Source organism: Panulirus ornatus, chromosome 14 (assembly GCF_036320965.1).
Source record: "Panulirus ornatus isolate Po-2019 chromosome 14, ASM3632096v1, whole genome shotgun sequence".
Classification (NCBI taxonomy): Eukaryota; Metazoa; Arthropoda; class Malacostraca; order Decapoda; family Palinuridae; genus Panulirus; species Panulirus ornatus.
In genome coordinates, this window is record NC_092237.1 from 62,651,861 (window position 1) to 62,664,724 (window position 12,864).

A 12,864-nucleotide genomic window follows, 5' to 3' on the forward strand; every position below is an offset into this window, starting at 1 on the left:
GCTCGTTGGGGACAGGGGAGAAAGAACACTCCCCACATATTTCCTGCATGTCGTAGAAGGCAACTGAAAGGGGAGGGATTTGCAGTATCCTGCGTTAACGAGGTAGCGTTAAGAACAGACAACCATATACTCTTAATGCCCATACACGCACATATACATACATACATATACATATCAATATATTACCCACATATACATACAAATACACAGAATATGCATGTATACATATGTACGTATTCATACTTGCTTGCCTTCATCCATTCCTGGCGCTACCCTACCCCACAGGGAATAGCATTGCTACCCCCTGCTTCAGCAAGGTAGTGCCAGGAAAACACCAAAAGAACCACATTTGTTCACACTCTGTCTCTAGTTGTCATGTGTAATGCAGTCACCATTAGAAAGAGAAAATAAGAACAGTGAGTACTTTCGTTTATAAAGGAAAACTTTACATGCAATTGAAATAGCTATGATATTCTTTAAGAGTGGTAGGTTCTGATGTAAAGTGATGTCTGTGGAAAAGAATGTATGAGTATATTTTACATACTGAAAACAACTCACTGAATATATATCAGTAGTAATTGCATATAGGTAACTAGATGATTAATTGTTCAGTTCTACAGAATCCTTTTTAACTAAGCTAATTCCTACCAATCATCTACAGGAACAAGTTAAAATTTCTGCTAGTGATCCTGCTCTAGACAGTCCTAAAACATCTGCACGTAACAAGAAAATAATGGCATCACCATCGGAAGAGGGCAACTCTTCTGACTCATCTTTAATAGAAGATCGTTCACCAAGTGCCGATTCTAGAAAAAAACAGAGTAAGAGTAGGTTTAGTAATGGTTTGCTTGGAAGTCTGAAATTCAGCAGAAGCAAGAAACTTAAAGATACAGAGAAAGATTCATCCAAAGATACCACACATAAAATGTGAAGTGAATTTTTCCAACTACAAAAAACAGATACTCTCTCCTGCATGGAGTGGCCAAAGATTCTCCTCCATGTTGGCTTGTCCATTGCACAATTTCCCTTTCCAAAAATCTGCTTCCCTTCCTCATCACCTAAGTTATCAACCTTGCAGGCCTTTCCCCTGAGGCTGGTTCTCTACCTCACTTGCTTTATTTCTTTACCCTAAACATATTTAATTCAGAAATGTAATATTACCAACTTAACCAGTGTACCTGTCTTCATCCAGTATGATTATTTATGCTTTCACAAATCCTTTTAATAATTTTTTTATTCTCTTTTCAAGGTTTTCCAAGGTTTTGATTGAAGGTGTCTTAATTCACATGATACTTCACTAGGAAGTTTAAGGGTGATGAATTGTTTGAAAATTTGTGAAGATTATGTATTGGTGATCTACTGTATTCCAAGCACAGATACACCACCGATTTTCTGGCAACTGATGGTTCGGCACCTCCTTTAGTCTGGACAAAATTATTTGAGGGAACTTGAAATTACTGCGGCCACCAGTCTAGTTTGCTGGGCGGCCACAGATGGCTTTGTGTGTAGGGCGTGCTTATTTTCATTCTTTACATTGCACTTGTTGGTGGTGATACCACAATTCTATGTGATTCTTAGCTTATTTTGCTTAAATTTAACCCAGGCTATGGCTTCTAAGACATATGAGTGTGTCAGTCATGATGTCAAATGTAAACACCAGTCCATATCGATCCAAGATAAAGTAGAACTGTCGAAAAAATGGACTGTGATGTTTTGGTGCATAAGCTGTGTGACATCTACAGTATTGGTTCATCAACTGTATATGATATAAAGAAGCAAAGGGAGAAAATTCTATGCAGACAGCGATTCCAAGAAGCAAATGACAATTAGAAAAACTATGAAAGATGGTAAGAGTACTGAGCACAATTGAGTGATGATGGAATGGTTTTGACAGTGTTGGAGTGATGGAGTGGACTTGTCAGGTAGCATGATAATGGACCAGGCTAAGTTGTTCCATAAAGAACTTGAAGTACAAGACCGTGACTATAGTGAAGGATGGATTCAAAGATTCAAGAAGCGTCATGGAATTTCCATGAATAAAGTGTGCAGAGAAAAGCGGTCTGCAAACCACGAAGGAGCTGCCGAGTATGTGGACGAATTTGCGAAACTTGTAGCTGATGAGCACCTCAGTCCTGAGCATGTGTATAATGTATTTCATTTGTTTATTTGATTTACACTTAATATTTGTTTAATGTAAATTTCTAGCAGTCCATGGTATACTTAGACACATTGGAGATGTATAATTAGTTGGTTAGAGGTGTGTTGATGAATTATTATTACATGACCACAGTTGGTCTGGCAAAATGGTTAATTCGGCAAGGCTTTGGAACCAAGAGTGCCAGAAAATCAGTAGTGTACCTGTAGTATGAAAAGAAAGAAGAAATGTGAATTGAATAATCAAAACTCATTTGGCTTGCACCCTGCTTTACTGTATACTGTAATCTTAAAGACTCATTTGCTTTCCTGATGACTACTCTTACCTTTGTTTTTAATTCATCCTTCACATGCTGTTTATTACTGGCCCTTTTACAGCCATTAACATTTCTTCATCTATTGCCTTACAAAAAATAATGTAAATATATTGCTTATGGATTTTGGAAGTTTAGAAGTATTTCACATTGTATGTGCACATCAACAAAATGTTTTCATAATTCATGTGTTCAGTCATTAGTGATTTCCTTCATGTCTATATTATTTAGTTCACTGTATCTTTCAACTAGTGGTTAAATTTACTTTTGGAAAAATGTGCTATTTATACATGTGTAATACCATGTTTTATATCCCTGTTCTCTTCCCTTCATATCACAGTTTTCCCAGTTTAGCCACTCCTGTATATAGAGACAGAGGTGTATCTTCTGACTACATTTTATATCAAAGAGTATCAAGAAGGAATTAAGCCATTGAAGCTTCACAGTTGAAAAATTCAGATTGCCCAGTATATATCTGAATTGCCTTATTAGATTTTTCATACAAAATGATAATTCAAATGGATTACTTGTTTCAATATGCTGGGTTTCATCAGGTATCAAAATTCATTATACCTCATAATGGCTTCATACATCATATAGTTTCGGAGGATTACCAGATCAACTAAAACCTTGGGGCTTTAACACTGGGTACTCTTGCTTTATTGTAATTGTTTCCATTGCATGGTGTAATTATCAGATGGATAAGATCTCAGTCCAACTTCATTCTGTTTCATAATCCTGGCCCACTTCATCAGATTTTAGTGTCTGGTAATTTAAAAACTTGTGATAGCAAAGCTCTTCTAATGCTGCCTCAAATCTTAATCTTGTAAGTTATATGCTAATGTGTGAAGAATGAATGCAGTCTCATAGTCCTGTTTTATTTAATTTTCATACATATACTTTGACTGAATGTTTGCCAATAATGTACATGGAATGTAATTAAATTTTTTTTTTGTCATGAATAATTGTCACATTATAAGGTTTTTATTATGAAACAATATTGTCTTGAAATTCCTTAGTTGCATGAGTGCAAAAATGCAGAATGTTTTTTAGGTTTTCCAAAAATTGTAAAACTGAAGGCACAGATATTTTTTTTTCAGCCTTCCTAGACGTGTTATTTTAATGATTTTGTCAGTGCATTTAATTCCATACTAGGAAAGACAGCATACCATCGATAATTTACCATGGAGTTTTTTGCCAATGATATATGCTAATGATATAAATAAATATTTACAATCCGTCCCATTTTGTGGGATGGATGAGGTGCATATAGGCTTTCACATTTTATTGGAATTTCACTTGAGCAGTGCTTTGTTGCATGTTTTCATCACTTTTCAATCAATTGCACACTATATATTTAGGAATATGAAGTGTCTGGATTGTGCAAATTTCAGTCCGTTATATGGGAGCACAACACTTAAATGTGGTGCACCTGGAGAAACAAGAATGCACTAGAATACACGAGAGCAGGTAAAACTGCCTGAGACAATCATATCATTGCATCATAAGCGTCTCGGCTAATCACTATCATAATTTCTTAGAACAAAACTTTGCATGTCTTTTCTTCCTCCAAAATTCTTTGCATTACCCTGTATTGTTTGTGCTGTGCAAGAGTGTTAATTTTGCTTTATCAATTTCCATCAGATATTTTTTGCGTGTCATCCACAACACTGATATATAATATTATAAAGTGTTTGTTAAAAGTTGATCTGTTTATCTAAGAGGTGGAATAAGCAGAGACTTTCTTTTGGAGTTAACAATAACCTATTTAGTGAGTTATTGGATAATGTTAACTTTTACTAGTTTTGTAGTTTTTAATTTTAATCAACATTATTGTAACAGTGTTTTTCAGGAAAAGAAATATATTCTATATGTATTAAAGTGTGCCATGTATATATGCTAAGTAGGTGAGAAGGGGTGTTATTATTAGGAGCACAATACAGTCTGTTTAAAGTGCAACTATACAGGTGAGGTGAGCTACTGTTTACTTTTTCATGCTTATTCTCTATTTATAATGTTATTCAATATTGTTTTGATTACTTGTGATATCTTTATTTAATAAAATAAATAATTTTTAGGTGAAATAAATATAATTATTTATTGGATGAAAATAGCTGAAACGATTTTCATTTGTGTATTGTTTGTTACTAAACTCTATCTTTCTTTAGTTATTATGAAGGATCTGCATCCTTTCTCATTTGATCATACAAGATAGTGGAATATATCTGTGTGACTGAGCAGTGCTTGATTGTAATACTGTAGAATTGGGATCCCAGATCCTAACTTTATAAGCTTGCAATGGACAGGAAACCATATTTCATGGTGGTGGTGGTTGTAGTGTAGAGGGGCCATTGTTTTTCTTATTTATTTCTCGACACCAAACAGTTGAAATTAAGTGTAAACAAAAGTTTATATGTATACTTTAATGAAAAATATAGGTAAGTTATATGCCATTCATTATTCATACAGAGTATAATGATATATTTGAATTGGGAGGTCACTGTCTTTCATAATAAGCACAGCTGGAATGTGCAGGTTGTTTGATCTCATTACCCCTAATTCATGCAAATTTGTCTGGTGATATACACGTCCCATTTCAGTCCTGGCACCGAGAAATAAAAAAAGGACTTGGTATATCAATGAGAAACAACAGTGAGGTAGTAGATAAGCTGGCCTCATCCATGGGTATATTGGCATGGAATTGTTTCTTCTTTTTCTTGGTATTTCTTGACCATATCCACCTAACTGAGACTGCAAATGCATTTTGAAACTCAACTCTCTTCAGTGACTAATATAATCAATTTACCCCTCATTTGTTTCATATTGTAATGCTAGCTCATGTAATTTCTCCTTGTATATATTTGCTGAGGCAACACTGTCTTTTGTATTAGTCTTAATTATTAATGCTAGCACAGTCTGTATATAGGTTTTTTAAGATATTTTAATTTTTTCATACTTGATTGCAACTTTCCTTGTCAGCGAGGTAGCACCCAGAACAGATGAAGAAAGGCTGCATCCGCTCCCATCCATTCTCTTTTTGTCATGGGTAATGCACCAAAACCACAGCTCCCTCTCCACAAACCTTTACCCTAGTTGCTTCCATGATTTAATTCAATCTATGTACAGCATGTTGACTCCTGTATACAACACTGTTCCAATTCACAGTCCCATGTGTGCCTTTCCTGCATATTTAGACCCAGATCAATGAAAATCTTTTTCACTCCATCCTTCCTTCTCCAATTTGGTATCCCCCTTCTTGTTCCCTCCAATTTTGACAAATAACTTCTCTTTGTCAACCTCTCCTCACTCATTCTCTCCATATGTCCAAAACCATTTCAGCATACCTTCTTCATTTCTGTCAGCCACACCCTTTTTATGACTACACCTCTTTCTTACACTTTTATTACTCACTTGATCAAATCACCTTGCACCACGTATTGTCCTGAAACATTTAATTTTCAACAAATCCACCCTTGTCAGCACATCCTCATCTATAGCCCATGTCTTGCATCCACATATCATTACTGGGACTACTATACCATCAAACATACCCATTTTTGCCCTTCCATACAGTGATCTCTCTTTCCACTCATTCTTCAGTGCTCCCAGAACCTTTGCCCTCTTGCCCATCCTATGACTTACTTCCACTTCCATGGTCCCATTCACCACCATGTCCACACCCATGTATTTAAACACTTCAGTTCCTCCAATTTTTCTCCATTCAAATTCACATCCCAACTAACCTGACCCTCAATCCTACCAAATTAAATAAACTTGCTTTTATTCACATTTACTCTCAACATCTTCGTTTCTCACTCGAATCTGCACCACCTACAAACAACAACTGACGATTCCCAGCAGAATGCATGCTCACCCCTCACACCAAGGCTCTTGCATTTATCTCCGTCACGACTTCATCCATAAACAAATAAAACACCCATGGTGACATCACACATCACTGCCGCAGGCTAACTTTATCTTAGAACCACTCACTTTCCTCTCCTCCCATTCATACACGTGCTGTACATCCTTGGTAAAACATCACTGCTTCTAAAAGCTTTCCTTCCACAAGGCATCTTTATCATCCCTATCATATGCTTTCTCCAGGTCCATAAGTGCCACATAAAAATCCTTCCGTTTCTCTTCAGTATTTCTCACACACATTCTATAAACATTTCATCCTCACATCCTTTATCACTTCTGAAACCACACTGCTTCTACCTAGTCTGATGCTCTATACATGTTATCATCTTCTCAATCACTGTTCTCCCATACAACCTATCAGGTACAATGAACATACTGATACAACTATAGTTTAAATTTAAACATTCACCTTTATCCCCACTTAGTTACCTCACCATGATCCATACATACACTGAAAATTTTAATTAGCCAATCAACAACAGTCACCCCCTTGCTAAATAAATTCAGTTGTAATACCAACCACTGCAGCTGCCTTGTGACATATCGTCTCACATAATACTTTCACCACCTCTTCTTTTTTCGCCAAACCACTCTCAATTTGCATTTCGCAACCATACTCTTACATCACTACCAGTTACCACTTCTACATTTGCCTCCTTCACAGATGTTCCCATTTGTTTTCTTGTGATTTTGCACACTGTTAATCTCCTTCTATAACATCTTAGTGTACTGATACCTGCTAACTCCATCTCTTGTTTACCCTCTTTTTCAAACCCCTCCTGCCACTTTCTTTTAATGTCTCTCCCGGTCATTTGCATTCATTCCCTGAAAGTATTGCCCGTATACCTTTATTTTCTCTTTCATCAGCAACAGATTGCAGACCTACCCTTACTCCAAGGGCCTTGGATCCACCTTCTTAACCACCCCATCCATGAACAGATTAAACAACCGTGTGACATGTATGGTGTGAGGAGAACAAAAGAATAAATGGGAGGATCAGTGAGGGGAGCAGATAGGAAAGTAGTAACAGGCAAAGAAGAGGTAAAGAAGAGATGGAGTGAATAGCTAGGACAGTTGAATATGTTAGATTACAGGATGGTAGATATGGAGTGTCTGGGATGAACAGATGTATGTGGAACCAGTCTTGGTGAAAAATGAGGATGAAGTAAAAGCCTTGCATAAAATGACATGCAGCTGGAATGGTTAGGACTGCAGTTGCAAACATCAACACAAAGGTCATAAAAAAACAAATCACACAGAACATGTACTGCTATTAAACTTTGACAAAAAAAAATATTGCTTTTGAGGAAATTCTCACACAATGAGCTCATCTTACCCTCTTCATGCATCAAGTGCAGCCTTGAGGCTTCAGGAGCCCCATAAAAGGGTACTAAAGCTACATAACTACTCATTTGAAAATACACATGCACAAGTTAGTCAAAAATCATGTAAAAGGCATGCTCACACACATTCAAACACACCCATTTGTGCAACTATTTTGCTGAAATAATCTATCAGTTACAATTTTATGGACTGTAGCAAGTCATGGTGAATAATCAGTGCAGTGCTGTACTAATGGTTTTCTTTAAATCTGGACTTTATATTTTCTGATGGATATTGTAAATACTGATTAGGTTAATTTACCATAGGGTCTTTTTTTATTAAGTAGATTTATTGTTCTGTGAAAGAAGTTTATGACAGAATAATGATACATTATTCATAATCACGAATTATTTTTTTACACTAAAAAATTATCAACCCAATTTTATAATTTAACGTACAGTATTGCAAGTTTGCTTATACTGTTTTCTGTGTCTTGAATCAGTATGCTTTGTTACTACTTTTAGCATACGTTTGCTGTGGTAATTAATCTGAGAGATGAGAGTGAGATTAAAGCCAAGTCCTTCAGTATTCATGTTGATATAGACATTAAAAGTTTCTTCCAAGTTTATGACTGTATAGATTTTTAGTAACTCCTGTTGATTTCCTGTATATGTAGATTTTTTATACTTATGGGATATTGGTCTGGTGTGTATAGTGAAAATATTTTTGATGTACATAAATGAAAGGAAAATATTAGATATGTAATATTAAACTGATATATCACTGACTTTCATGTTAAGAAGCAAATTTTATTGCTTCAGTCATTCCCGATTTTATAATAAGTGGACTTGTAGGTGGTCAACACTTAATAACGTGACCTTTCCATGTAGGCATTCACTATATAGTTGAATAAACTTCCATTTCTTGTTATTAACTATGAAGTTACTTATGTGTGTATGTTACAAATGATATATAGTTATCATCTCAAACTGATCTTCAAGATATTAAAGGTTTGAGTACAAAACTGGGAAGGTGTGAGCAAAGTTGTTGACAAATGAGGTTAATAAAACTGATGAAATTGTATGATATTTCATTCTGTGTCTGCACCTCAGAGTATGCCTGCATACCCATAGTTTTTGTTATATTTTCATCTATACTTACACATTCTTTAGTAAAAAAGAAACTCAGTAAGGTAGATACAATGTCAAATCTTGAGTAATACCTGGAAATACAGTAAAAAGGCACCAAAGTATATTAATACCCAGTGAGGCAACCACAACACTTATTTAGTGAAAACCAGGAGAACTATGAAATTTTCATTGAGTGAAAACAGAAACATTCAACCAGACTCATGGATAAAAGATAATACTGTGTGAGCCTAGAATAGAAAATAATGCTTGGGGAAGTAGCGCCTGAAAAATAAAATAGCATTGTACAACAAACATATATGAGTGGAGTAGTGGCAGTTAAGGGAAGCAATAATATCCAACAAATTTATGTAATAAGTGCTCACACTATTTCTACTATCATGGCAAAATTTCATTAAGCATACTCATTGGTAGGTAGTCTGATTTTCCATTTCATCTCTAGTTCCCCTGTAACCTTGCAGTCTACCATTTAATATGAACATTCTTTGGATTCTCTCCTGTCCAAGTAGTAATGTGCTTCACTTCATACCCCCTACAGTCAAAGGTCATTAGTCACAGAACAATTATACGGCTTCTCACTTGTAGGAGTATATTTAATATGAACATTAATATGACTTCTTTCCAGTATGAACATTTGTGTAGTATACCAAGCTACAACTCAGGAAGGTTTATGGCACTAAAACATTAACATGGCTCCCATCTTTGATGAATACTCATGTGGCTAACTAAAGTACTCCTTAGGAGAAGGTCTTTTAGCACTGATTATTCCTCTGGTTTCTCTCCTGTGTGAATAGCTATTGGCTTCACTAAGTGGCCCCTCCTGCAGAAGAAAGTGAACATTCTTATAGTTTTCCTCATACATAAATCACGTTTACTAAACTACTCTTCAGGGAGAAGGACTTATAACAGTGTGAAAATATATTTGGCTTCACTCCTGTATGAACATTCATGTGTGACATTGAATGAATCTTTGGGGAAATATCTTTTGGCAATGTAAATATTCATACTGCCTCTCAAACATTTAAGTATTCATGTATATTGCCGAGTTAATTTTCGGGAAGAGGGCCTTTTGGCATTGTGAACACTTGCGACTTCTCTCCTGCTAAGACAGTCATGTGCTTGGCCATTCTTCCGGGGAAACTGTCTTTTGGCATTGTGAACATTCATGTGGCTTCTCTTTTGTAAAAAAAAAATAGACTAGATCATTCCCCTGAAGACAAACTTTTGGAAATATGAATGGCTTCTCCACTGTATGAACAATCATGTACAGCATCAGAGATGAGAGTATTTTGGCAATGTAAATATTCATATGGTTTCCTTCCTGTATGAATATTCATGTAACTAAATGAACTATCTGGCATTAGCTCTTTCTGTGCCATGAACATTCAAACAACAAAATATAACAGTTTTGTGAATTAAGCAAGAAATACAGAGAGGACTTCATACTCACCCTGCCAATGGCACCTACAAGTAGATAGGCTGAATGTAAATATTTAATAAGCAATGCAAGTACAATTTTGACTGCTGTTCTCTCAACAATCTTGGAAAAGTAAACAATGGACTAAATCCATAGGTCAGGTCAAAGTTTATGGATAATTTTTTTTAAAGGCACCTTAAATTACTACTAAATAAATTTTAGTGCTGATATACTAAATAAATTTTACTGCTGATGTACATATCAAATTTATCACATTAAAAAAAGTGGCTTTTGCCTAAAATCTTCCAAAAAGCCTTGGCATCAATCATTCCAATGAAATCTGTTACTCAAATGGTAGTTTAATTTCTCATACTGTGTTTACGCCATTAACTTTCTTCTCCCCTACTCACATCATGCGTACACAAAATTCTTTATGATATAATAAGGTTCTCATCAAATACTTAAATGCAAATTATAATTATTGAAAATAATATCAAGTATAAGCAAAGTTAATATCAAAGTCCATAGCTTACAACAGAAACAGCAGGTAAGCTGAGAATGCAATTAAAAATCATAATAAACAACGATTACCAATACTAAAGAAACTAAAAATGGGACCTTTGAGAAGTACTGTCATAACTTAGCTGCAACTGTGTATACGTGGGAATGAAGAGATGTAAAAACTGCATTTCTACTGTCATTCTAAAAAGAAAAGGAATAAAGTGTAAACTGCATTTATGGTATTTCTCAAAAAAAATATGAGTTATAGTAATGATTTTGCTTTAAAATCATACTAATGTAAAGACTAATATATGAAAGGAGAAATTATGGAACAACCATAAATACTATCTTGAATCCAGTATTCCAAGATATGGCAATAACCAAAATCTGGCAGTTACAAGGGTACTGTGCTCATGCTCAGTGAAACTCCCATCACTTCACTGAATATCCTTACCAACCAATCAACAAAACAGTCACCCCCTTTCTTAATAAATTCTACTGCAATACCATCCAAAACTGCTGCCTTGCCAGATTTCATTTTCCGCAAAGTTTTCACTACCAGAGACTTAGCCAAACCATTCTCCCTGACCCTCTCACTTCAAACAACACCCTGACCAAAACACCCTACATCTGCCACTCTATCATCAAAAACACTCAAACCTTCAAAATACTCACTTCATCTTCTCATGTCATCACTACCCATTATTACTTTCCCCCTTCACCGACGTTCCCTTTGTTCTCTTGTCTTACGCACATTATTCACCTCCTTCCAAAACATCTTTTTAGTCTCACTAAAATTTCATGATGCTCTCAGCCCAACTCTCATTCACCCTTTTTTTTTCAACACTTGCACCTTCCTCTTGACCTTCTGCCACTTTCTTTTATACATCCAACTCTCATTTGCCCTCTTTTTCAACAACCGCACCTTCCTCTTGACCTCCTGCTGCTTTCTTTTATACATCTCCCAGTTACTTGCACTCCTTCCTTGTAAGTATTGTCCAAATGCCTCTCTCTTCTCTTTCACTAACAACTTTACTTCTTCATTCCACCATTTACTAACCTTTCTAATCTGCCCACCTCCCATCTTTCTCATGCAACATGCATCTTGTGGGTTGACAATGGACCAACTGCCTCAACCAGGATTCAGACGTATGTGCTTGACCCAGGGGAGCCTGTGAATGCATCACGGTCAGGAACGCTAACTGCTACACCACGGGAGTACAAGTAACTGCAAGTCTCCAGACCACTGTTTACTCTGTTTTGAACACATTATGGTTGTATCAGTTGCACCTAGGCATTCTATGCTTATAATGGCATCCATGATTTAGTGGTACTAAAGAAAGCACATTTCACTTGCAGTTCAGCAAAAAGTGGAAAGCTGCCACTTTGGTGTTTGGGTGCTGCCCATGCATTGAAGAGTTGTCAGTCCTTTGTTTACTGTTTTGAAACTGTTTTGAGATGTTTGAGGACAATGTGTGGTGTGAGGTGGTTTGATCGAGTAAGTAATGTAAGGGTAAGAGAGATGTGTGGAAATAAAAAGAGTGTGGTTGAGAGAGCAGAAGAGGGTGTTTTGAAATGGTTTGGGCACATGGAGAGAATGAGTGAGGAAAGATTGACCAAGAGGATATATGTGTCGGAGGTGGAGGGAACGAGGAGAAGTGGGAGACCAAATTGGAGGTGGAAAGATGGAGTGAAAAAGATTTTGTGTGATCGGGGGCTGAACATGCAGGAGGGTGAAAGGAGGGCAAGGAATAGAGTGAATTGGATCGGTGTGGTATACCGGGGTTGACGTGTGGACGTGTGTGTGTGTATACATTTGTGTATGGGGGTGGGTTGGGCCATTTCTTTCGTCTGTTTCCTTGCGCTACCTCGCGAATGCGGGAGACAGCGACAAAGCAAAATAAATAAATAAATAAAGTATCCAGTGTACTCATTATTTCTGTGTAATTTGTCCTCATAATGGTGTCTAACAAAAGTTCATGATTCACTAATAGGTGTGGAAGTGTTTTTAAAAAGGTATGAAAAGAAGACACTTAGTTTATAATTTGCCGAATGTGAAATTCTACATCAGAGTAGAGCATGT

The 12,864-nt window shown here is 36.2% G+C and overlaps 1 protein-coding gene across 7 annotated transcripts in view; it reads left to right on the plus strand.

Annotated features, from left to right (window-relative positions):
* Nucleotides 1-8,796, plus strand: part of Stim (stromal interaction molecule) — a 173,172-nt gene extending 164,376 nt beyond the window's left edge. For all 7 annotated transcript variants that reach the window (XM_071670129.1, XM_071670128.1, XM_071670135.1 and 4 more), the window contains one exon: nt 662-8,796. In XM_071670129.1, the coding sequence (XP_071526230.1) occupies nt 662-931 (270 nt within the window). In that variant the 3' untranslated portion in view covers nt 932-8,796. The remainder of the gene's footprint in view (nt 1-661) is intronic.
* Nucleotides 8,797-12,864: the final 4,068 nt, after the last annotated feature.